Genomic DNA, 26,534 nt, shown 5'->3' on the forward strand with positions numbered 1-26,534 from the left:
GGTGAGTACTGGACGGAGCCTGGAGAGAGTTCCCGCTTGCGGAGGATGAGGTGAAGTCTCAGCTTTCTAACTTGAAGAGGAGCTGATATCTTTGACTCCTAGTTTATTTTTATTACAAAGTCAGAAAAAGGAAAATAAACTTCTGCCACAACTTCGCAGGAGTCCACCAAAATGTAAAGGGAAGGTCTTCAAAGGGTGTTAAATTCGCCTGAAACAGAGAGGAAAATGCTGAGCGAGGCTCCCACTCCCACCCGAGTGTCAAGATTGGGTGCCTCCAAGGATCTGGAAATGCACATTTTTTTCGAGACTTGGTCTGTGACAGGAGTTTCACATCCCCAAGTTCGTTATTTTTATCTCGGCTTTGAGGGAGAGGGAATCTGCCCAAGGTCCTAAGTTAGGTGACCCTGTCTGGCAAGGTAACCACCGCACAGGTAACTGCTGTGCAGCCTGGGTGAGGGGCAAGCATCCGAAGGGCTGTGAGGGCGAGGGTCTCGGAAGCGGAAGGCTGGGCGCACGGTGGGTGCAGGCCCCGGGTGATGGCAAGTCGAAAGTCCTGGCCTCTCACCCATTCCGCTCCGGGAGCCCCGGGCGCGCCCCGCGGAGCAGCCCTCCTCCCGCCAGCAGGGGGAGCCGAGGAGAAGGCGGGCGGGAGGCCGTGATGCGCGGAGCTGCCGCCGCTCCCTCCCGGAGTCGGGACCAAGGCTGCCGCTCGCCCATTCGTCCGCGGCGAGACTCCCGGACACAGCCCGAGCGGGATCCCGGACTCGGAGTCCCGGAGAGAGGCCAGTCCCGCGTCGCCAACACCCCGGTCCGCGCCTGCCCGGAAGTGCCGGCGCTGAGGGGGCGGGGCCGAGAAGCGCTTCCGGGGGCGGGGGGCGCGGGCTGGGGCGGCAGCCGGAGCGGCGGGGACGGGCCTGGCGCCGGCGGCGGCGGAGGGGGCGCCGCGGGCGGGCGATGTGAGCGCGGCGCTCTCCGCAGGTGAGGCGCGCCGGCGGGGGGCGGTGGGCGGCGGGCGAGGCGCGGGCGGAGCCAGCGGAGTCGGTGGCAGCCCCTGGCCGCTGTCCGGTTCCCTCTGGGCGCGGCGGGGCGGGAGCCTCCGCGCCTGGTCAGCCCCGCGGGCCGGCGGGTGGGCGGGTGGTGCGGGTTGGAGCCGAGGCCGGGCGGGGTCCGGACGCTCTGGGCACCTGCTCTGGTCCGGCGCGCGCCCCCAAGGGGCCAACCCTGCTTGGCCCCGGAGTCCGGGCGCTGCTGGCGGGTCTGAGGGCAGCGCTCGGCCAGCTGCCCCGGGCTCCCCAGCCTCCGCCCGGGCGTCTCGGGATCCCCTGCTTCCGGGCCCCTCGGCCCCGGGGGCGCTCCCCCTTTGTACGGGGAGGCCGGATGGTTAAGTCCCCGGGAGAGCCGGGCCGGGCCGCGGGGTCGGCCCTGCTGGTGGCTGCAACCGAGCTCTTGCCCCACGCCACGGCTTTTCTCCAGGTAAACAGGCGGCGGCGCGTCCTGCTTGGCCCTGGACGTCTCCATGGTCACTCTCGCCCTCAGACGGTCCTGCCATTACGGAGGGCTGGGCTGGCCTGGGTGTGTAAACAGTGTCCTAGGCTAGGCGGCTGTGCCTTGGGGCATGAATAGTCTGGGAGTCTCAGTCTTGAGGCTTTCAGCAAGCCTTTTCCATGCTGGGTCTCAGTTTCCCCACCTGATCAGTGAGGGTTTTAGATAAGCTCTCTAAAGACCCTTCCAGCTCTACCATTCTGTGTATGTCTGAAATTGGAATGGCTGTCCCTGGTTCAAGATACTGGGCAGCTTCACCGAAGACTTTTTGCAAATGTGGACTTTTTAGCCGCTTAATACACTTGTTTTCAGACAGGGTTTAAAATGAATCCAAGAAGCGTTTCTAAACCTAACCTTATCCTAATTCATTCCTTGCTTTTGTTCCTAGTAGTAGTCAATCACATCCTGCTGAGTTTTTGCGTGCAAAATTTTTTTTTGTTGTTTATATCTGCCCATTTTCTCTTTGTTCCCTAGTCAGGCCCTCTTTACGTCACATCTGGATTATCGCAGCAGCTTCTTAGCTAGTCTCTGACTTCAGAAGTCCCCCCACCTCTCCCATCCTTCCTTTATGCTAATGCTAAACTTAATATAGGAAGTCAAAAAAAGAGTTGAGTGTTTGCTTGCTTATTAAATGTCAAGATGCTGTTCCATGTGGTGGGGTAAAGTCGTAGGAGGCACACTTCCAGCCTCCAAGCAGCTTTACACTGGGTGCTGAGACTTTACCTGTGGAAAGGTAATTGATGAGACAAGCCTGTGTGCTGTAGAATTAAGAGGAAGGAGAGATGGAGGTTACTATAGGCCAAGTGGTCAGGAAAGGCTTTAGTGAGGGGGTGGGGTTTGAGCTGGCTGTTAAAGGATGAGTAGGACTCTGATAGGAAAAGAAGAATCAGACCCAGTGATCCCGTGGAGTTAGTGAATAGACCAGTTTCCTTGTAGAGAAGGGTGCTTAAAGGAAGGGAATAAGGAAAGATTGGCTGGGCTAGTTTCTGAAAGAACTTGAACACTAGGCCAAAGTTGAAACTATTCTAAAGGCAGTGGTGAGAGGTAAGAGACTAGGGGTGGCTCATGATCATTTACAGGAGGGGAGGGGAGAGGCTGGGGGCCAGGAGATCAGCTAAAAGGCCACAGGTATTTATACCACTATTCAAAGCTGAGTACATCCTCTGCCTGCCACACTGCATCCAGTCAGTGCCCGCCGTGTCTTTTCAAGGCTCTCCTCACCTTCTTGGACCTTATTTGCTGCTTCTCCTCCCCGACTGTCTCCTGCAGAAGTGAGTTTGTGACTGCTTCGAGGGCGTTGCGCCTCTTGTTCCCCCTTCTGAAGTCCTGGCCTCCTTTTTCTTCTCCTCTGTGTAAATTCTCCATTTCACTTCCTTCAAGCCCCTGCTGAAGATATACTTCCTCCAGAGGGTGTTCCCTGACTGCCCTACCCCCATGCCTTTGTGGCACTCAGAATCTAAAGCACAGGATTCAGCACTTGTTCCTCGGTTACTGAACTTGCTCTTGTCCCAGCTGAAGTGGGTGTTTTTTTTGAGGGCATTTTGTCTTAATACTTCTCTTGCAGCCCTTGTAATATCTAATACTGTAGCTGGGCTTTTGTAATAGGTATGCAAATACTTCCTAATTTTTGTTGGTAAATGACTTAAATTTTTTTGAACCGCCCCTTTTTAAAGGAGAAGCTTTTATTAGTTATCAGTTTTCTCTGTCATATATCATTTACGTCTAATGCTGCCATTCAAGGTGGATGTTTTCAGCTTTCATTCTTCGAGTGCAGATAACATAAAATGAATCTTTGAAACATTAAAATGTTTACTCTTGATTATGGGAAAGGAAAACATCATGTAATTCTTCAGTTGGAGGCTGTGGGGCAAGTACATCAGCTTTGGAATCAGACCAGTCTGGGTTTGAATCCCAGCAAGGCTACTTACTAGCCATGTGAACTTGGACAATTTATATAATGTCTCTGATCCTCTGTTTTCTCATTTGTAGTATGGGGATAATAAAATCCATTTCCTAGGGTTTTGTGAGTTTTAAAGTGAAAAAAAGTATATGAAGGAGGTAGCAAAGTTTATAGCACCTAGTAACTGCTTAATATTTATATTTTCATCATCATCATCATCATTATTAGGTGTAAATTTATCAAGGTGGAGAAATGATAGGCTGCCGAACCTCGGTGTATTTACTGAGCTGTGTATTTCTACATGTCTGTGGATCCTACTTTTACCTTCCAGCTGAAGCACTTGTCAAAAATGTCAGTATCACAAATCTATAATGTGTCATTATGTTTTATTCCCATTAATTTTCATCTTTCTCTAGTTTAAATTCTGCTTAATGGTTTTCAAACTTCTTAATTGTGTCCGTTTAATGTTTTGTAGCTGACAAACTGCTGAATTTAGCTTAGTGAAGGTCATCAACTGAAGGCAGTTTAATTTCTAATGGTTATTTTCTGGTTGTATTGATGGCATGGAAAACTTCATGGAAGAAAGCAATTCAAGGTGAGCTTTTCGAATCCTTTTATCTTTCGAGGTGGGACTTAATATATTTCCCAGGTCTGGTGTCCCCTGAAATGCCAGCAGTAAGCAGATAAGATGCTACTCCTTGACTTTTTTGAGTTCTTTGCCTTAAGAAAGCTTATTCATTCCTTTAACTGAAACAGATCTTTCTATTTCATGATAGGATTTTAAGCATCTAATTGCCCACTTCATAGACAGAAGTAAAAAGAATGGACATTATGCAGAGAAATGGCTGCAAAGTACAAGGAATTGTAACCCCTTAATTATCACTGTGTTGGTGTAATGATACACCCTTAAATGAGAAATTTTTTTTCCACTCAAAGGTGATCAGTAAGACACTAGCACCAATAAAACCCCTACTTCTCACCACTGTGCCTGGATTAAAATCTTATTCTTACGGGAGATAAGAATTCTGGCTCTGAAGACTGTCAAATCCAGGTTCAAATCCTGGCTCAGCCAGTCATTAATGAGTTTGGGAAAGGTTCTTAGTCTCTCTGAGTGTTTTCTCATCTGTAGAATGGGGATAGCTGCCGTGTCTATCTCATAGTGTTGTCATGAAGATTCAGTGAGCAGGTAGAGAGCTTACTTAGTGTACAGAACGCAGTTGGAGCTCAGTAACTGTTACTGCCAGTCAGGTTAAAGAGTCCATTCCTGCTCTGCTAGGAAAGCTCAGAAGAAGCTTCTGATGTTTTGCACTGACTGAAAGACAGTCTCCACTGTCAAACGAAACCGCACTCTCAGAATTATTGTATCTGAGCAGACTTGGAGAATGTTAACGCCTTGGTAGGAAATCTAACAGTTTGGATAAAAATGTTCTTTCAGGCTCACATGAATTAATGCAGTAAGAACTCTAGACTTGTTTTCTTTTAAATTAGGATGAGTACTTCATGAATATCCATCACGGAATGCCATTTTATTTATTTTTTTCTTGCATTGGGTTTCAGCGGCACCAGAATGTTTCATGCAGGCCTGGTGTTATTCGGCTGCTGCTTTCTGAAGGATTAGATTGTATTTCATGACAGCTCAATTTTAGTTTTTCTCTAGACCCAGGCAGAAATACCTAAGAAAGTTATTTTTGTATCCTTGTGACTGCTGTCACCATGCCTGTTGTCCCCAGTGCTTCCATTCAGCGGTCTTGTTAATGACTTTTTGTTTGGGAATGATAAGGGATCTTCAGGTCTTCAGTGCCTGATAGAGAAAGTCTAGCTTGAGTTGTGTCTCCAGTATCAGCAAGTGACTGAAGCCAGCAGGTGCAGATCTGGGTTTGGAATCATGAGCATCTTGATGGAGAATAATGGGTACTTCCTGGTGCCTTAAACAACTTCCAAATTTGTAACCTTGCTTTCCTTTCTTGGAAGTGTCGCAGGGTATTTTTAAATGAAGTGGAGCAAATTAGAGTGTTTATGGGTTAGATGGGAGTGAACCACCTTGCTAGATTTTTCCTGCTGGTGAGAAGATCCTACGTCTCTCGGGTGTTCAGCAGGAAAAGTTGAAAGCTGAGGGTGCCGCCATGGTGGCAGTCATGGATTTTGAGCCACCAGCTTGGTTTAGGTTGCTGAGAGCCTCTCTCTGCCAGACACACTGCTAGGCTCTGGGCACACAGTCCCTGCCCTCAGAGAGCTCACCACTGAGGGTGTGAGCTCAGCAGCACGGGAGGCTCAAGAATCAGCACATCACATTTGCTTAGGTTTTACACTTTTACTTTTGCTCTGGTTGTCATTACTGGGAAACAGTTCCAGGGTTTAAGACCAAGGATTTTGTAGAGGGGATTTCAAGGCCCATGTGGGTGTTTTGCCCAGATGACATTTAAGTGTCTTTTCTCATCTTTAGGTTCTCTTTAGAATGGATTTGCAGTGTGGGAAGATGGCACTAGTCTAGGTTCTGGTTTTCACTGTTTGGTTTCCTTACAGCTTAACAAAAGGCATGATGCAGAATTTTATTAGTCAGTGAAACGGTGCCTTAAGGAGAGGGCTAGGTGTGCATGTTTCCTCTTTCGTGAGCATGTTACAGTAGGAGCAAATAACTGTTCCTTCTGTTCTCAACTGTGTTTTCTGTTTTCCCTTTTAGTAACCGCATGTTACCACATTCATCCTTGGCTAGTACAATTTTTGATTACTCCCAAATTGTGCCTATTGGACAACTCTGTTCAGAGGCCCAGTGGGCAGCCTAAACTCAGCTTGTCTGAGGTGGAACTAACTTCCAGAGTGGATAGCATCCCTCCGTCTCCAAGCCCTGTTGAGTCCTTCTTTGGACTCGTGTTCAAATTGGCTGCCACCGGAATCCAGTTTGAGATTTCCAGTCTCGTATTCAAGGCCGTCCACGTTCCCACTGTGGCATTCCTCTTTCCCTCATCACTGCCAGTGGGCCCTGGGCCCTGGCCACTACCTGGGCCCTGGCCACTACCCCAGACACCATACATTTTCACTCCAGTGTTCTTTGCTTCTGCCATTCCTCTGCCTGAAGTGTTCTTTCTGTTCCATTTGAAATGCAAAGTCCTGTTCAAATATTACTTCCACCATGAAGATTTTATTTATTCTCTTTGATTAAAAAAAATTCTCTTTGGTCAAAAGTAATCAGTCTTGTCATTGCTCTCATAGTTCTTTGTTTCTGCCTCTATAATTGTCTGCTTGATACAATAATTACCCATTTGCAGCCTATCTTTCCCTAGATTCCTTGGTTTTAAAAATTATATATTTTTAGGAAAAACCCTATACCATGTCTTAAAAAAACTTTTAGTGAGAATAATACAGCTATATGATAAAAAAATTCAAAAAGTATAAAAGTCTGTTTCCCTTCCCTTTCCCCAGTCTGTAGTCCTCATTCCCGAAAGTCACCAACATTAATGGTTTCATGGGATTCCTTCCAGAATGGATACAGCAGTATATACTTGTTCTTTTAAGAAAAGTACATAAAGTGAATCACATATATACATACAGATTTTTCTATGGCTTGCTGATTTTGGCTAAATATTAGAGCTCTTTTCCATGTCGAAGGATACAGGTCTATTTATTCTTCTTAATGGCTGGGTAGTGTTTCATTGTTGATTGGTTTTTTTGTTTTGTTTTGTTTTGTTTTTTTGAACAAGTCTTCTCTGGATTTTGAGCTCGTTTCCCTCTTTTTTTTTTTGCTATAGCAAATAAAAGTGCTCAGTGGACATACATATCCTGATAAGCTATTGTAAGTACGGTGTATTTGTAAGCTTAATTCTTAATAGTTAATTGTGGGCCAAACGATGAATGCTTTTTACATCTTAATTGATATTACCAGATTATCCCTCAGGATTACACCTGCACACTTTTAAAATGTGTGCAGGTCTGATGGGTTACGAATGGTATCTCATTTTTTCTTTTTGTAATTCACATGACTTGATCATGAATAAAGCTAAACATCTTTTCATATGTTTTTGATCACTTTTTCTTTGAACTGTTAATATCTTTTGCACCTTCTTCCATAGGATTTTGTGTGTCAGTCCAAATCTGTTTGAGTTATAATATAGCCCTTTGTCAAATGTGCACGTACTTTCCCTCAATATGTCGTTTATCTTTCTGCTTGGAGGGTGGATTTTTTATATTATATATTTCTATGTTGTCAAATGTATTTGTCCTTTGTGGCTTCTGGGACTTAATGTCATGCTTGCAGAGACCTCTATGACATTATTATAAATAAATTCACCCATGCTTTCTTTTAGTTATTTTTTGGTGATAGTTAAGTCTTTTAAAAATAGTGTCAGAAGACTATAATGACATTAAGTGGAAAATAATAGGACCCTCCTTACATTCCCTGGTGCTTTATAAGAAATTGTTAAATATGCAGCACCTTTGAAAACTTAGGGAGCTGTAATTTCCATTAATCGGGCATTTTATTTTATGTGAACCTATAGTGGTCATATAGAAGAGCACTCACTACCTTTTTGCCTCATTTGCTCAAACTCAGTGGGAGGAGCCAGGTGAGAGGAGGAACAGAGTGGCGATGAACTGGCGTCTGGCCACCCTTCCCAGGATCAGCCTTGTCTCTTAGATTATGGTCAGCTGGTTTCCCTGTCTTTATGAAGTGTGACTTTTTTAAAGCTCCTTCAGGTCAAATGTATTTATTCTTGGTGAGCTTTGGAATCTGGATTAGGGGGTATCATTCCCTTGTTTGTAGCGTTTCAGAACAGCGTCTTGTCCTGATGTCTGGGTGTGGTCATATGTTCTGTAGCTTTTTTTGGGTGGGAGCTTGCAAAGATTTCAAGCAGCTTTACTTGCTAAGCCTTGTTGTCATATGGTCTTGTATCAGATCTTAGTTTTCTTTTCAGAGCATGCATGCATGTTTATTTCTAGGACCCTTCTCCTTCACTTCGCACTTCAAGTCTGTGGGTCGAGTATCCCAGGCTGGCTTGTATGGTATTTAGGGGACAGCACCTTTCCCCTGTGGCTCGTGCCCACACTGCCTCGCTGTGTGAGTGGCCTCCCTTCTCTGGTTGCCCAGTCTGCCTGAACTCCCCAGCATGTGGCTGTGCTCTTCCCGAACCTGGTCGCTCTTCACTCCTCACGGTTCTGTCTTGCTCTGGCCTGTGCTGGCCTTGCTGCTGTCCTCACTGCTTTCAGACCTGGCTTCCTCGCTACTTGGTCAGTCCTGGATAGCCCCTCACAGTCTGCTGTTGCTTTTTAAATGCCAGTCTCAGTGCTGCTTTGAATTCTCTTGAACTTGGGCTGAACCTGTGTCTTGGCAGCATCTGCTCTCTGTGACTTTCACCCTCGAACACCAAAAGGACCACTTACTTGAGCCCTAGGTCGGTGGTTTCTAATGAATAGAGGCTTTAGCGTATGAAGATAGCTGTTTATTTAAAGCAGGTAAAATCAGCCAGGATGCAGGGCTCTGACGGGGAAGCGGGAGTAAAAGCTGTGAATATGGAAGGCATAATATACTGCAGCTGGAGGGCCACCTGGGACTTTTTTCTGATCATAACCCTTCCTTCTACCGGTGACTTAGATCTAGAAAAAAGGGAGATTTTGATCTTGAAAGAGGGTTCTATGGTAAATCCCTAGAGCTGAGATTACTCATGCACAGGGCATGTGCGCTTGTAAGTTCGATGGATGTTACTAAAATGCTCCCTTTTGCCTTTCTTCATCTCCTTCCTCCCGACAGAGGAAGGAGTAAGAGCCCTGGGCAGTGGTAGGAGGTTGTCACCTGTCACTGTCCCTTTCCCTGGCCACCACCCTAGGGCAGGGAGGTAACCTAGGGCAAGCTTTCGTTTCCTCCTGCCTTTCCCTCAACTCTCCTGCCTCCCTTACTGGTCCAGCTACTCCCCTTGGGCAAATTAAACAAGGATAAGGGGTTATTGTGTAGGGGTCTAGATGGCCAGACTTTGCAACAGCCCTGAAGAAGTTAAGTTAGCCTCTTGGAGCCTCAGTTTCCTCACCTCTCAAGGGAGGGTAATCGTACCTGCCTTCTGGTGGAAGGTCAAGAGAACTCATACATATGTATGAATAATACATATAAGGCCTTTACGACATGCCCAGCATGTGTCGAGCATTCAGTAAATATTGTAATTGATGATGATGATGATGATGATGATGATGGGCTTTTCCAAGTAAGGGGGGAAGGCTAAGGAGTGTGGTGGAAGGTGACAGTGATCCCCTTGGGCAGTTGCTGAGGCTGGTGTGGAGGTGGCTGGACGAATGTCAGGACTGCCCACGTCCGAGGTGGTCCTTCCCAGAACCCACTGTTGAGACCGATGGTGGCAGTCTCATCAGCTGACTGTGGCAGAGGCTGTGTGTGAGGTGAGAGCTGCTTCCCGAGGGGTGAAAGCATTCTCCAGTTAAAGAAATTGGAGAGCAGAAAGTTTGTGTGTCCATTGGTTGAATGAGCAGAAGAGCGTTATGAAGCAATCGGGGAGCTGACAATTTTGAACTTCTCAGAGACCATTTCAACTAATATCCTCTTTGTATATGTTTTAAAAAGAAGTATTTCACATTGTTATCCAAAGTATAGTTTTAACAAACAAAACCAGAATGAGTATTGTTAAAATAAGTATTAATGGTATTGAAGAAAAATATCCAGTTTATATATACTTGTTTTTAATTAAAATATAGCAATGTAAATGTCTAGTTTGGGGATTTTTTTTGTTTACTATTGATATAGTGGGACAGAAAGACCTGTGATTAATCTGCTGAATTAAAGAATACTGATTCTGATGTCTTTAGTGAGTGGAATAATCAAATTCATTATTGTTTTCTGAAGCAGCTGCAAACTTAGTCTAAATGAAAAACTAATATAAATCACTTCTCTGCATTATCAAAAATGAACTCCATTCCCATCTCTCTCTGAGTTGGGAGGAATCTGCAGTAAGCCTGTATCAAACTGCAAGACTGGGACTCTTATTTATCTTTGAGTTCCCTTTGGTTTTGTGCACGTAAGAGATTGAAATTGAACATACCCTATAAATGTAGAAAAATAAATTCCCAGTCAGTATGTCATTTAGTGATTGCAGTTAAATCTAATACTTGCAGCACATTGGACAAAAGGCTCGTTTTCTTAATTTGCAAAGAACTCTGACAGTTCAATAGAGAGTCAGATATGGGCAAAGGATATGGGTAGGCAGTTCGAAGACAAACTTAGACAAATTGCCATTGAAGATGAGAAAAGATGATCAACCCCATTTATAATTAAATCACAGCAAAACAGTGAGATACCACTTTTAACCTGTCAGTGTGGCAAAGGTGAAAAAGTTCAATATTCATTATTAGCAGTTACGGGGGTACAGGCACTTCACGTGCTGTTGGTGAAGGGACAGTTGCTGCCACCTTTTGGGAGGTAAGTTGGCATTATCGATGGATGTGAAAAACTAACGCAGTAGCCCCTCTGCTAGGAGGAACTACTATGACTATTTAAATGGTTTCCTGCTTTTGGTATCACCTGGGGACTGATTAAGTATTGAAGACATGGTGGCACATATGAAATTCATTTATATGAATTTCATGGAATACTATGAAATCAGAAAAGAGAATGAAGTAGATGAGCTTGTGCTGCTGTGGAAAGATTTTAAGGTATATTAAATACTTTTTTTTTTTTAACATCTGTATTGGAGTGTAATTGCTTTACAATGGTGTGTTAGTTTCTGCTTTATAACAAAGTGAATCAGCTATACATAAACATATATCCCCACATCCCCTCCCTCTTGCGTCTCCCTCCCACCCTCCCTATCCCACCCCTCTAGGTGGTCGCAAAGCACTGAGCTGATCTCCCTGTGCTATGCAGCTGCTTCCCACTAGCTATCTATTTTACATTTGGTAGTATATATAAGTCCATGCCATTCTCTCACTTCATCCCAGCTTACCCTTTAAATACATTTTTAAAAAGCAGAGTACAGAACAGTTTATGCTGATATATGTTTATAATTTTCTCTGAAAGAACACCCAAAAACTCTTTCCAGTGATTGAGAGGCACTGGAGAAGAATTTTGCTATCCATTTTATATTTTTCTGTACGATAGTTTGAAGTTTGACCATATGCATATATTTTATTTTAAAGATAAAATTAAACATTGATCTAACTTTGGTGTAGGCCCACTGACATTCCATTCAAGGGAGAAATCAAGACCCTCGAGGAACCAGTGATTAGCCCATGCTGGAAAATTGCAGAGGAGTGGAGGGTTCTGTTGGAACTGATGTGTCTGTGAGAGGTTCTGGCTTCCTTTGCTTCAGGACCGCTGGACCTGATGTCAGGTCTGGGTGTGGAATTGTGATTAATTATGCCTTTTACTCCTTTTCTGTGACTAGGACTTCAGTTACCTGTAAATTCCCTGTGTGTCAGTCTCTGAGAAGCCTCTTATTCGAGAGTGTTGCTTGTTAGCAGCTTTAGGCAGGAGTCTCTGAATCTCATTGTCACTGCCGAGAGGACGCGTCAGTGTCAAGGAGAGGAGAATGGAGCACTTCCTTTCTCATTTTGCAGAAAAATGGAATTCCTCCTTAGGTGTTAATCATGGTCTTTCATTTTTCTCTTCAGTGATTTTCTTTCCAGTGTAGTTCTGTACTTTTTTCTGAGAAGAAGATAAAAAGCCACACAAAGGAGGAAGACACCTCATTGTGGAGCTATTTTCAGTTTTACAGACTATTTCAGAAATGCTTTTTTGTTTTCCTTTTTCTACTGGTTTTTGCCCAGGACTCTGTACCTTTAAAAAGCTGAATCCACCTTTCTTTTGCCCTTTAATTCCAAAAGTCACTATTTACACATCCTTGTGTCCCGAAAATGCTGTAATGAATAGGTAACATTTGACCACTTGGCAGGTGCCAGGCAGTTTCTGTGCTTCTAGACGGCAGTCTGGTGCAGTTATGAGCATGACCCCTGGAGCCAGACTAAGTTCATCTGTTAACTGCGGGACCTTTGGCAAGTGTCTTAACTTCTTTTCTTCAGAGTCTTCATCTATAAGATGGCAGCAATCATAGTATTCCCCTAACAGAGTTGATAAGAGAATCAAATTAATTAATCTGTGTAAGGTGTTTAGCACAAGATAGGTACTCATTATATGTAAGCTATTATACACATTCATTGCATGAATTTCCCTCATTCAACTACTCCAACAGTCATGTTGGGCTGTTCTAGTCATGTTCTAGATACAGAGATCAAGGTTGATGGACTTGTCTAAGGTCACGTAACTATTTAAATGTTCATTGTTACTATTTTTATTAGAAAGTGGCACAACCAGGATTCATATCCAAGTCTAACTTCAAAGCCAGTTCTGTTTGTTACACCATCCTGTCCCCCTAAAAAAAGTCTCTAATAGCTAACCTTGATTGCCACGTGCCAAGCAACCATTGTGCTAAGTGCTTCCTACATGAATTCCTTATAACAACCCATAAGGCAAAGACTATTGCTATTGATACTACCATTAAAAACAAAAAAACTGGGCTTTCCTGGTGGCGCAGTGGTTGAGAGTCCGCCTGCCAATGCAGGGGACACGGGTTCGTGCCCCGGTCTGGGAGGATCCCACGTGCCGCGGAGCGACTGGGCCCGTGAGCCATGGCTGCTGAGCCTGCGTGTCCAGAGCCTGTGCTCCGCAATGGGAGAGGCCACAACAGTGAGAGGCCCGCGTACCGCAAAAAAAAAAAAAAACAAAAAAACAAAAAACTGAGACTTGGAAAGGTTATGAAGTACCTTGCCCAAGGTTTTACAAATGGAAAGCAGGTATCATTTGAATCCATATCTGACTCCAAATTAATGCTTCTGATGGTTATATTAGGATCTTTTCTTATCTCTTAAAAACTAGATGAGGTGCCTTAAATTTTTTTAATGTTACTTATTTTTAATAAGTAATACATTCACATAGTTTAGAAATTTTAAGAGTTCAAAATGATTCACTGAAAGCTAATGGGCCTTCCAACTACCTCATCCCTGTCCCAAGAGGCCATTTGTTTTTGTGCATCATTCCAGAAATATTTTGCTAATATTTATATATGAATATATTGACACAGTGAGGTGTATATGTTTTCATAGTGCTTTATACAAATAGCATATATACTGCTCTGCATCTCAGCTTTTTCATTTAGCAATATATCATGGTGATTGTTTCATACCAGTATGAAAAGAGCTTCCTTATTCATTTTTTCTGGTGGTATAATAGTCTTTAGTATGGACATACCATAATTTATTAGCCAGGCTCCTCTTGATGAGAATTTAGTTTGTTTCCAATCTTTTGTTATGAGCTGTCCTGTAATAAATTCCTAGAGTTGAAATTGCTCAGTCATGGGGGATCGTTTGTAATTTTTCTGGATACTACTGAAATGCCCTCCAAAGTATTTGTACCATTTTATACTCACCAGCAGTGTCTATGTCAAATTATCATCTAGTAGGGATTTAAAAATACATATATTTTTGTCATTCCAAGTAATACATGTTCACTATAGAAATTTGAAAAATACAAAGAAGAAAGATAAAACATCTTTACTCTCACATTAATGTAAATATTTTGTATAATTCTTTAATATTATCTCTATGTATATTTCATATTTGTAAATACATATATACTTTTAGAAATATCATTCTGTATATTCTGTGATTACCTGATTTTTTAACAGCTTTGTTGAGGTATATAACTTACATATAAAATTGACCCATCTTAAGTATAAAATGCAGTGACTTTTCGTAAACTTAAAAAGTTGTCAAGGGCTTCCCTGGTGGCGCAGTGGTTGAGAGTCCACCTGCCGATGCAGGGGACGCGGATTCGTGCCCCGGTCTGGGAAGATCCCACATGCCGCAGAGCGGCTGGGCCCGTGAGCCATGGCCGCTGAGCCTGCGCGTCTGGAGCCTGTGCTCCGCAACGAGAGAGGCCACAACAGTGAGAGTCCTGTGTACCGCAAAAAAAAAAAAAAAAAAAGTTGTCAAACTATCACCGTAATTCAGTTTTAGACCATTTCCATCACCCATAAAGATCCCTCTTGTTCATTTGCAGTTGATCTGATTTCTTGCTGTGTTCTTAAATATTTATTCATCGAATATTTATTGAGTATCCACCATGTGCCAGGCAGTTATCTGGCACATAGTTAATATAACAGATAAAAATTCCTGCTCTCATGGGAACTAACTTACATTTTGTGGAACTAACTTTGAATTCTTTAACGTCATTTTAGTGATGATACTCTATTCAGTATATAGCTGTATCATACTTTAATAATTCCCTTATTGTTGGACATTCAGGTTGTTTCCATTGTTTGCTTTGTAATTGAATGTAGTTATGGATAAATTTTTGTGCCTATATTCATGATTTTGTTTTTACAACACAGAGTGCTGAGTTGAGAGAAATTCCCATTTTAAGGCTTTTGTTGTATTTGCCTACCAGAAGTATGTGAGAGCACCCCTCTTCCTATAACACTGCCAGCTGGGTTGCGTTTTTAAGCCTGGGCGATTTGAGAAAGAACAATTGTGTCTTGTGTTAATTTTTATATTTTGGTTTATTGATGAAGTCGTTAAGCATTTTATCCCTATGTTTAAAGGCAATTTAAATTTTTTTTTTTTTAGCATCTGTTCATATTCTTTGTTCACTTTTCAGTTGTTACATTTGGCTTTTATTGATTTGTAAGAGTTTTATACTTCCCTGCCATAGATGTTATATTTTTCATAATTTGTCTCTTTTTGTTTTTTGGTAAAAGATATTTTTTAGAGGTATAAAAGTTTTACTTAAATAGTTAAATCTCCCTTTCTTCTTCTGGTGTCTGCCTTTGTGTGCTCAGAAATGTCTTCTCTTGAAGTTATTTTTGGGTATGTTGTGAAGAAGGGATCTAACTTTATTATTATTTATTCATATTATCCAAGCAGCATCTATTTCCAGAAATCTTCCTTTTTCACTGATTGAAAATGGCCCCCAAAGGCCCATCCTGGTCTGATTTCTATCTACTTGACAGCCTCCTGTGGCCTCTGCCCTTGCTCCTTGTCCCAGCTGTGCCACAGTGCTCCAATATTTCCTTCCTTCCTGACTTGGGCTCTCATCTCTTTGTGCATGTGATTCCTTCTGTCTGGAAAATTGGAACTTTCCCTGCAGCACCCCCCCACCCCCCAATATTTGGCTAACCTTTATCATCCTTTAGGTCTCAGTTGAGATATCATTTGTTCAAATGGCCTTCTCTGACCACTCCTCCGTTATGAAAGATCTCATAGCTCTTATCACAATTTACAACAAGAGAATTGTAGCTTACTTGGAGCTGTAGTGCCAGGCATACGGAAGACTCTCAGTATATATTTACGAAATGAATGAATTATAGCCTACTCATACATTTTGACATCTATATGTTTGGCTGTATTTTTCTTTTTCTAAAATTTTTTCAGTATTTCTTCTTCTAGATCTAATGTCCAGTATGGTGGCCATTGCTCACACGGGGCTATTGAGCACTTGAAATGTAGTTATTCCAGATTGAGACGTGCTGTAAATGCAAAATACACATCACATTTTAAAGACCTGATATGACAGGCATGAAATTCCAAGAGTGTTGTGAAAATACTGGTGACTTAGTATGAAAAAAAAGAATATAAAATATCTCATTAATAACTTTCTAATGTTGAAATGATAATGTTTTAGATATATTGAGTTAAATTTTATATTTTTCCTTTTAAACAATATAACTGCTAGAAAACATTACACACATGGCTTGTGTTGTATTTCTATTGGACGGCAGTGTTCTAGATGAATTTTAAAATCATTTTGTCAAGTTTCGAAGAAAATACTCCATTGGGCTGCATTATATTTATAAAGTAACTTGCGGGGAACATGTCCATCTTGATAGTGTCAAATTTTCCTACCAGAAGCATGATATGTGTCTTTGTTTATGCATGTTTTTGTCCTTATTAAAGTGTTATAGTTTTCTTCTTGTAGATCCAATTTTTTGTTTATCCCCCAGGTATTTTATAGTTTATGTTAATATTGTTGGCTGTAACTTGTCATTAGCTTACCTAACCGGTTTTTTATGAATAATAATTTTTTAAATCCTTCACTTATTACATCCTGATTCTAACAGATTTTTTTCAAGCAATTCTTTTGTGTTTTCTGTATAAATAGTCATATCTCCCTTGGATGATAATTTCACCACCTCTTTTCTAAAGGCTATATGCCTTAATTTTCTCTTGCCTTTTTTCTTTGGCTGGAATTTCAAGAACAACGTTAAGTAAAAGAAGTGATGGGCAGACAACCTTGTAGCCTTCCAGGCACTAGCAGGAATTCCTTTACAAAAGTGTTTACCATAGAGTGTGCCAGGGAACACTGATTCTTTGGAATATTAATATGTGTACCTTGAGAGAAGAGTTTCATGGTTAAATGAGTTTGCAAACTGCTGAGTTAAATAGAATTCTAGCCTGTAGGACTTTGCAGATGGGTTAGTATGCTAATATGTTTTTTAATTCCTAGGAGGTAGGGATATTGAGCTCGGGGCTTGTGTTCTACTAAATACATTTTGGGGAATGTAGGTATATTTCCTTTTTAAGGGTGATGTTGCCATTAGTTTGCAGTAGATGCTATTATATTAGGAAAATATTGTTCTATTCTTAGCTTATTAAGTATTTTTATCCTTACTTTGAAAGTAACTTTTTAAAATGCATTTTTGGCATAGAATTGATTCGGCCATATGGTTTTTCTCCTTTGACTTATTGAGGTTGCAGATTACATTTGTGTATGTCCTAACATATAGCCATTCTTACATTTGATCATAATATATTATTCTTTTAATAGGTTATATTTGCTAGTATTTCCTTTAGGATATTAAAGTAAGTCTGTTTAGTGAAGTCTCTGCGTAGGTAAAGTTGACGGTCTTTATGCTGTTTGCCATATTCTAATGTCAGACTTATGCCATACGAACTGAGATGCTTTAAATATTTTAGCATGCATCTAGAACAGTGTGAATGGCCTGAGGATCATTTGTGCTTTGGCACTTCTGTTTCTTTTTAATTCTGCCAATTTATGTTATCCTAAAAATATGTCCATTCCACTTGGATTTCAAATTGGTTTCAATCATAAATCTAGGATAAATAATGGCACAGGGTTCCTCTCTAACTAAAATGTTTTAATAAATTCTGAGGTGGTTAAGAAAAATTCTGATGTGATTTATCATCACACTGATTGATCTTTTTCTGCAAAAGTTTTAGATTTCGTTGCACATTGTCTTGTCTTAAATTTTAAAACTTTGTGATTAAATACTGTTCTGTATTAATTACATTTTTGTTTTCTTTGGGTTTAGTTTGTTCCTTTTCTGACCTCATAAGTGATTTCATTTATTTTTATTCTTTATTGTTTAATGATAAAAATTTTTAAGGCACTGACATTGTTAAAATTTGTTAGTTCAGAACCCCAGCATTTCATTGTGAAAAATTTCAAACATACCCAAAAGTTGAATTTTACAATAAACACCTGTATACTCAATCTAGACTCTACACTTGTTAACATTTTATTTTGTTTGCTTTATCACATATCTGTCCATCTCTTTTTGGATGCATTGTTAGGTAAGTTGAAGATATAAGTAAACTTCATTCCTAAACCCGTACTGCAGATTTGATGTGAGTTTTCTTATTTTCTAAATAGCTCTATTCCTTATTGATTTTCTTTTTGATTCAGTGCTTATTCAGGAGGTGTTTAAATTTCTCTTGATTGGGTTTTTTTTTTGTTTGTTTGTTTTGGTTTTTTTTTGCGGTACACGGGCCTCTCACCGTTGTGGCCTCTCCCGCTGCGGAGCACAGGCTCCAGATGCGCAGGCTCAGCGGCCATGGCTCACGGGCCCAGCCGCTCTGAGGCATGTGGGATCTTCCCGGACCGCGGCACGAACCCGTGTCCCCTGCATCGGCAGGTGGACTCTCAACCACTGCGCCACCAGGGAAGCCCTATTGGTTGGGTTTTAAAAACAAAAATATAAATGTGAGATCTAATTTTGTTGTTTTGGTCAGAGAATGCAGCCTGGGCTCTACACCGTTCTGTAGTTTTGAGTGATCAGGGCTGTGGGCTCTAGGCAGAGGGCAGCCAGCCTGTCCTGAGCACGCCAGCAGTGTGAGCACTAGCCGAGGATGATGCACTCCTGACGTGTCCGTCACTCTTCTTGATCCTCCTGTCTAAAAACTCTTCACTGAAGGCGGCCGAGCATTGCGCTATGAATTACCAACCCAAAAGGATGTAAATGTGTGTAGAGCTGAAGGGGAAAAAATGCACATCAAGACAACAACTCAAACTCTAAAAAGGTTTAAGCTCCATTCAGTATCCAGTGTGCTGTATACTTGCAAAATACCAATTGGAAATATACAAATAAGGCAGAGCATTTTTTTAAATGAATTTACTTCTGTTTTACAGAGTACTTCAAATCCTCAAAGGTAGGTGAAACAGAAAAATATATTTCTTAAAAGGATACCAAGTTCTCAGCTAGAGCTAAAATGGCTCTACTGTATGTTACATGTTTTACTTTGATCAAGATGTATGTCAGGTAATTAGGAGACTTGGCTAATGGATCATTAGGTTATTTATCTTTAGGTGAATTAACCAAGGCATGAAAGACTGAAAATAAGTAAGAGGAGAAAAGAAATGCTCAGGCGGACCCTAGGAGGTATAGTAGCTACAATGGAGGGGGTGGTGGTATTTTTGCAAGGCTGTGTTTATGCCACTTGTACTTAGTGAGGAGTCACTGGCGAATTATGAAACTCTCTCTTTCCTCAGATTACGCTTCATGTCAGTAGAAATGGACAGCAGCAGTTTTATTCAGTTTGATGTGCCCGAGTACAGCAGCACCGTTCTGAGCCAGCTAAACGAGCTCCGCCTGCAAGGGAAACTATGTGACATCATCGTCCACATTCAGGGTCAGCCGTTCCGAGCCCACAAAGCAGTCCTTGCGGCCAGCTCCCCCTACTTCCGGGACCATTCAGCATTAAGTACCATGAGTGGCTTGTCAATATCAGTGATTAAAAATCCCAATGTGTTTGAACAGTTGCTTTCATTTTGTTACACTGGAAGAATGTCCTTGCAGCTGAAGGATGTTGTCAGTTTTCTGACTGCAGCTAGCTTTCTTCAGATGCAGTGTGTCATTGACAAGTGCACGCAGATCCTAGAGAGCATCCATTCAAAAATCAGTGTTGGAGATGTGGACTCTGTGACCGTCGGTGCGGAAGAGACTCCAGAGAGTCGTAATGGAGTTAAAGACAGCAGCTACTTTGCCAACCCGGTGGAGATCTCCCCTCCATACTGCTCTCAGGTACGGCAGCCTACCACAAGCAGTGATCTTCGGATGGAGACGACACCCAGCAAAGCCTTGCGCAGCCGTGTACAGGAGGAAGGGCACTCGGACCGAGGGAGCAGTGGGAGCGTCTCTGAGTACGAGATTCAGATCGAGGGGGACCATGAGCAAGGGGACCTGCTGGGGAGGGAGAGCCAGATCACTGAAGTGAAAGTGAAGATGGAAAAGTCTGACCGTCCCAGCTGTTCCGACAGCTCCTCCCTGGGAGACGATGGCTACCACACCGAGATGGTTGATGGGGAACAAGTTGTGGCCGTGAATGTGGGCTCCTATGGTTCTGTGCTCCAGCACGCCTACTCTTACTCCCAGGCAGCTTCACAGCCAGCCGGCGTAGCTGAAGCTTTTGGAAGTTTGAGCAATTCCAGCCCATCCAGATCCATGCTGAGCTGTTTCCGAGGAGGTCGTGCCCGCCAGAAGCGGGCTCTGTCTGTCCATCTGCACAGTGATCTGCAGGGCTTGGTGCAGGGTTCCGACAGTGAAGCTATGATGAATAACCCCGGGTTTGAGAGCAGCCCCCGGGAGAGGAGTGCAAGAGGTCACTGGTACCCGTACAATGAGAGGTTGATCTGTATTTACTGTGGAAAGTCCTTCAACCAGAAGGGAAGCCTTGACAGGCACATGCGACTCCATATGGGAATCACCCCCTTTGTGTGCAAGTTCTGCGGGAAGAAGTACACGCGGAAGGACCAGCTGGAGTACCACATCCGGGGCCATACCGACGATAAACCATTCCGCTGTGAGATCTGCGGGAAGTGCTTTCCATTCCAAGGTACCCTCAACCAGCACCTGCGGAAAAACCACCCTGGCATAGCTGAAGTCAGGAGTCGCATCGAGTCCCCTGAGAGAACAGATGTGTATGTGGAACAGAAACTAGAAAATGATGCGTCGGCCTCAGAGATGGCCCTAGATTCCCGGATGGAAATTCACACGGTGTCTGATGCTCCTGATTAAGATGGTAAAGAAGTGCACCCCACAAAGCACATTAATCAACGCCTGTTTGTGATTTGCTTTGTTGTAACCTTTGGTTTTCCCAACCATCTGGAAATCTCTTGGTCTCTTGGCAGTTTTTCTAAGGTTTCTGGAAGGAACACTTCATTGTGTTTATCCTTTCCCCCGCCCTCCCTCCCTCAAGGAGCTCAAAGCATGAAGGGCAGCGTATCCAGGGAAAACACAGGCTGACAGTATTCCTCTTTGGCTGAACTCTTCATCCAAAACCTGCCAGTGATTTAGCTATGCCAACTGGTTGACCCTACATTCTCTGCCAAGAGGCATACTCTCCCATTGTGTGCACTGGCACCAGTGCATTTCCATGGAGGGAGACTGGGATGCCGTCAGCTGATACAAATGGGTAACCTTTTCTAATTTAAAATTACTTTTAGGGGGTAGTTAGACAATTTTTATATATATATATATAATAAAGCAATTATTATATATATAGTATATATACATTCTCAAATTTGATTTTATTCTGGTTGAGGTGAATGTAAGAGGAATATATAATTTAATACAATGTGAACAGGGCTTTTGACTCTGTCTCGCCCCTACCTAATATGTTAGGGTTTTGCCCCTTTATTTCCCTTATAAAAGAATGTTAATAGGTTTTCAAATATATTAATCATTGTGTCCAAAAGCAAGCAAAGCAAATCACAGTGTTCATAGCTCTGCTTCATAACAAATACATAAACCAAATGCCATAAAATGTATTCAACTCTAGTTGGAAACCATTTGGAATTTTTGTTAGTTGTCCAGTAGGTAAGCTGGATGACCCGTGGTGCTGACCTTTTTACATACAGTAGTGTTATATTAGTCAACCCCAAAGGAGCAGTGGTTTTCAATGTTTTTACTGGCCTATGAATCTACCTTCATTCCGTACTGTAGAAACATACCAGGTAACTAAATCGAATCACTCTCTACCGTGAGTTAGTACTCGCACTAAAGGAAAGGGATTTGTAGTTCTGTCTACAAAATTCTCCAAGCAGTGTTGTGGTTTTTTTTCTTCTTTCTCTTTTCAAACAGCCAGTTCAGGTGCACAGCAACTTTTTCTACATGCAGTTCCCAGGGAAACTGCAGAACTTGGAATTTGTACTTTTTGTAAAGATATACTCTATGGGAATTGCAAGCAATATATCTATCTTAGTATTGTGTGAGCTGATGAGAGCCTCCGTGGCTCCCCCGCTCTCTCAGTGTTTCCTGCTTGAAGAAACCAACAGTTAAAAAGCCCTCTAAGATACTCTGTGTGTCACCAAATCTCTGTGTGTCACCATTTTTTTGGTCACGTGGTGCTATTTTTATGTTATGTATCTTTTAGGTCAGTATAGTTGTAGAAATGTGAAATCTAATGGTAAAAGTGAATTATAATTTTTTTCCTCTCTTGAGTTTATAGCTTGAAAAAAGACCTCAAAAGCATGTGCTGGCAAACACATTACTGTATAAAAACATACCCGAGTCCTATTTGGATAATGTTTTATTAGTACTTGAGGAAGTGTCTTCAGTTTTATATTTTGTTCACCCGTGTGCTCCTAGTATACAAAACGGGCTTTATGAGATTGCCCTGGTACTGTGTACTCCGGCAGAGAGTAATGTAAGCAGTTTGGTGGTGAGTTTGTGCTGCAGGCTGTCGGCAAGATGTCAGCACTCCAGGCTCTCTGCTTGAGAACCTTGGCCCTGAAACTCACAACTAGTGTGTCTCCACGGGAGAAGAGCACAGACCACCTAAGAGAAAAACAAAAGCGAAATTCGGACCAACCTCAGAGGCTAGGAGTTAAAGGAATACAAAAGTAGATGTTTGCTGGTTTTCCGTGCTTTTTTGGCTCTTAAAATACCAAGAATGGAGTTGGGGTGGGGGGTGTTTGGGGATTTTTTTTTTTTTTTTTGGTTTTTTTTGGGGAAAAAATCATTCAGGCCCTTGTGTGTGATCGCCCCCGGGGGTGGTAGCTGTGCAGTAGCATCTCTTCAGCACAGGGGATCTGTTCACGCGTGAGCCGCTGCTCTCCACATCAGTGTTACTACGTACAGACACACGCGAGTCCTGCCGCTCCAAGGAGCGACTTCTGCTAACCGGGTATATAGTATGCCTTTTCCTGTCAGACTGCCTAAGTCAGGGGTCTGTTCTCTCCCTGAAGCACTTGCTCAACTCCTGTCAAAGCCGTGTGCCTCAAGGGGAGGCTGGACCCCAAGTGTTTACCCACTTAAATATGTTCTGGGGTTTCAGGTAAATGTTTGTGATTTTTTTTCCTTACATGAATAAGTTTGATTTTTTTTTTTCCGTCAAAGAATTAAATGCAAAAAATTTGTGTTGTGATACAAATTAAGTTTGTGACAAGAAGCGCCCAAATCGAGGACATGAGAGGTCAGGCTCAGGGAAGGAGCCTCCTTTTCACTCAGGCTTGGGGCCTTCTGAGAGGTCTCCAGAGCATCCTGTGATAAACGAGACAAGTGAGGAGGGGCGGCACTTGGGGCAAGCGCCTTGAATGTCCTGGTTCTTGTCACCGTGTCCGTCTTAACCTTATTTACATGGAATTCTTTGTATTTGTAAATTTGTTTAACTGGTTTGAGTTTACCAAAGAGTGACTTATCCAAAATTGTCTTTGACAAAAATATACATTGCTTTGATTGTACAGTTCAGGTTCAGACGTTGTAATGGGACTGTTAAGGGGCAGAAAATTGATTGCGTTTCTCTCTAATAATCATGATTCCACATTTTGCAAGTTCCACTTGCTCCCATTCATGTTGCTAACACTTTACCCTTCCACTGCTAGCAGTGTTAAGAATGAATTCTCAAGCCATAACCCAGTACTGTAAGGTCCCACAGGGCTTCGAGGGAGGCCGCACGCGGGCCAGCACAGAGCTGCGTGGCCTCTCTGAGCGCGCGCACTGCCTGCCGTGCTTCTCAGTGTGCAGGGCGAGTGAAAGATTAACTCCGTTCACATCGGGCAGCAGCAATTAATTGTGCCTTGTCACATGAGGATGTGCCAGGAGGATTAACGTGACCACAGAACAGAAACATTCTCTCCCCGAAGTTCACTTCACGTCTCTGCAGACGAAGTCCGCTGTGTAACTCCTTAGAGCGACTCTTTTTGGAAAGCAAAGTCCCTATTTCTGTACAGTTTTAGGTTAGATGTTTCATTTATAACAAATGCAAAAATCAATTAAGATAAAAGTGATATGTGAAGAAATCTTTTACAGTAAAATATATCCTGAATTCATATAGGTTTGTTCATAATTGAGTCTCTTCTTGAGCTACCTTCTCAAATACGTAGACAATGTGAAGACAGTGACAGCGTCCTTTTCTATAGGTGTTTAACCTGTTATTACAAACTGTGAAAACAAAGAATTTTATACTTTTACTAATGTGTGTGGTTTTAAACAGTTATTTTCATTCTAATCAGTTCTCTACCCTCTAATTTCTACTAAAGCTGTAAATACATTTAGAAATTATATTTGTAAATACAGTATATGAAGTCAAGTTAATTTTGGGGTCAGTGGAAAGCCTCCCAATTGGCTCTGCCTTGGCAGTTTTGTTTTTTGTTTGTTCTTTCTTTCTTTTTTTTTTTTTAACAGCAGAAAGGATACTGTCGGTTCACTGTTAAGCAGAATATACTGTAGAACTAAATTGATAACTTCTAAATCTTCCAGAGCATGAGTAGATGTCTTTTCTAATGATAGCAGTTATAACAAGTCTTTGTTTTTCCCCTAGCCCAGACCATAGGCCTGCATATTTTTGTGTGTGGTTTTGTTTTTACTTTTGTTTTTACAGCCTAGACTCTAGGAAGAATTTGCAGGAACACAAAACAAGGGCTGGGAGGGCATCATCTATGTGAATGAGCTTTACTTTAAAGAAATCAATGTATTTTATTTTAACAATGTTTTCCATTAGTGACTGTGATTTTTTTTGTTGTCGTCGTCGTCGTTATTGTTAAATTCTGTAATGGTTTCCTGTGAAGCCTCCACTGAAAGGGACTCAAATATGCAACACCTAAACTATTTTCCAAGGGCACATGCCCCTTGAATGGTGCTTCTAGACTGGTCAGGGTTATTTATTAAATTTTATATATGAAAGTATTGGGGAATTATGTAAATTCTTTATATGAAACTATCTAGTTCATAAATCATAGGTTTCATATTACTCAGTGCAACTGAACTGAAAGTTCAGAAGAGTCATTCACATTGTTCGAAATTTGTAATGGTTGTCACTCGTCACATACGTCTCTTCAGTAAGTGCCAGAGTGTTTCCACTGTTTCTGCCCAGTGCTTGACTTCTCGGCCCACAAGAGAACCTTTTCTCTCTGGTTCCCCTTGGGTCTGGCACAGACAGGGCTGGTGTAGTTCTCTATCAAGTCCTGGAGTTAGCCTTGCAGCAGATTCAGTAAACAGACCTCTTGCTGCCCCTCAGTGACAAGTATGCTGTGAATTCAACCTTTGGACTTGCTGCCCAAGCCTTTGGTTGCTGCCCTGAGTATAGTAAGAGGTAAACTTACCTGGTTTCTTCGAGAATGACCATTTTCCTAATGTGAAAACCATCTCTCTCACCACTTTTATTAGGAGGGCTAACATTTTTTTCCGTTATAAATGGTTGAGCAATTTGAATGACTTAACACAGTGTCATTATCTTGCAATATAAACTGGTAACCTCACAACTCCACACTTCATCACCATATGAAGTAAATGAAGCTAGCTAAGCGGATGCTGTATCAACTAGTAACTTGCCATTAAGGATTATTTTATAGCATGAATTTAAGACTATTTATTCAAATGATATTTTACTCTTGTATTCATTTTGTTTTAGATTTGTGACATGAATACTTCAGTGCTGCTTAATTTTGTTCTGAATTCTTGTTTCTTGCTTGTAAATGGCTTTTTTATGGTATAAAGTCAATGGAAATTGCTGTTTGTAAATAAAAATGCTGCTAGAGCAGATGTGCTGTGGTCTTCCTCCGGATTTACCTCTTCTGGCCCCCTGAGTTTCACAGGCTCTAACAAACATCCTCCGGTGTCATAGTTTCTGTTAACCACTGTTTTTGAAAGGTTAGGATTTCCTAAGAAGCTCTTGTGCCACCGTGCTGCTGCAAAGACGAGAAAGCAGCAGATCTGTCTCTGACCTTTACCATGTGGGGTAGAGACTGGATTGTCAAGGGGCCGAAGTCTGCAGCCAGGATCGCTGGTGAACCCTTTCCGCATTTTCCTGCCGAAGTACCCTCTGGCTCCATCGAATGTGCCTTGTTCACTCCCACCACAGAGCTTGGAGGTGCACACGCCCTGTCTCCTGCCTCCAGCTCTCTGAAACTGAGCAAGACCCTGTGGCGCCCTCCTGGGTACGGAAGCCTTTCCATGTCCCCCATATATTGTTTTCAGGAGGAAGGTTTCAGCCTCCTAAACCTTCCCTGAATACCAAAGCGCAGATTCAAACAGTTGCTAATCAGAAAAGGGAAGGATTGCAGAAACAGGAGGAGCAGTCAAGAAACTGTAGTCAGCTACGGGCAGCGCCTGGTCCCTCGTCAAGGGATATATACATAACAATATACCTTTGAGTTCTGCGGGAACTAAGGCCCCCCCAGGTGGAGTTATTCAGGCGGAGCACCAGAGTCCTGGAGCACTACCCTGTTATCACCAACCAGTCAGAAGAAAGTCACACACCCTGCAGCCTTCACCCCCAGTTCTGCCACCGTCCTCCTTGCTTGGCGCTAAAATAAACGTTTCTCTGCTCCAAACTTCGACCTTTTGGTTTGTTTGGCCCACGAACTTCTGTTCGGTAT

At 42.4% G+C, this 26,534-nt stretch overlaps 1 protein-coding gene across 3 annotated transcripts; it reads left to right on the forward strand.

The window, feature by feature from the left end:
• The first annotated feature begins 868 nt into the window (after window positions 1–868).
• Window positions 869–25,698, forward strand: ZBTB34 (zinc finger and BTB domain containing 34). 3 transcript variants are annotated; one of them, XM_019949274.3, is made up of 2 exons: window positions 869–978; window positions 19,209–25,698. In XM_019949274.3, the coding sequence occupies exon 2, from the start codon at window positions 19,219–19,221 to the stop codon at window positions 20,731–20,733; it is 1,515 nt and encodes a 504-aa protein (XP_019804833.1). In that variant the 5' UTR covers window positions 869–978; window positions 19,209–19,218; the 3' UTR covers window positions 20,734–25,698. The 3 variants fall into 3 exon arrangements, with proteins under 3 accessions (XP_019804833.1, XP_019804831.1, XP_019804832.1); XM_019949272.3 differs by lacking the exon at window positions 869–978 and adding an exon at window positions 1,225–4,037; XM_019949273.3 differs by lacking the exon at window positions 869–978 and adding an exon at window positions 11,268–19,098.
• Window positions 25,699–26,534: the final 836 nt, after the last annotated feature.

Source organism: Tursiops truncatus, chromosome 6, assembly GCF_011762595.2.
Source record: "Tursiops truncatus isolate mTurTru1 chromosome 6, mTurTru1.mat.Y, whole genome shotgun sequence".
NCBI lineage: Eukaryota > Metazoa > Chordata > Mammalia > Artiodactyla > Delphinidae > Tursiops > Tursiops truncatus.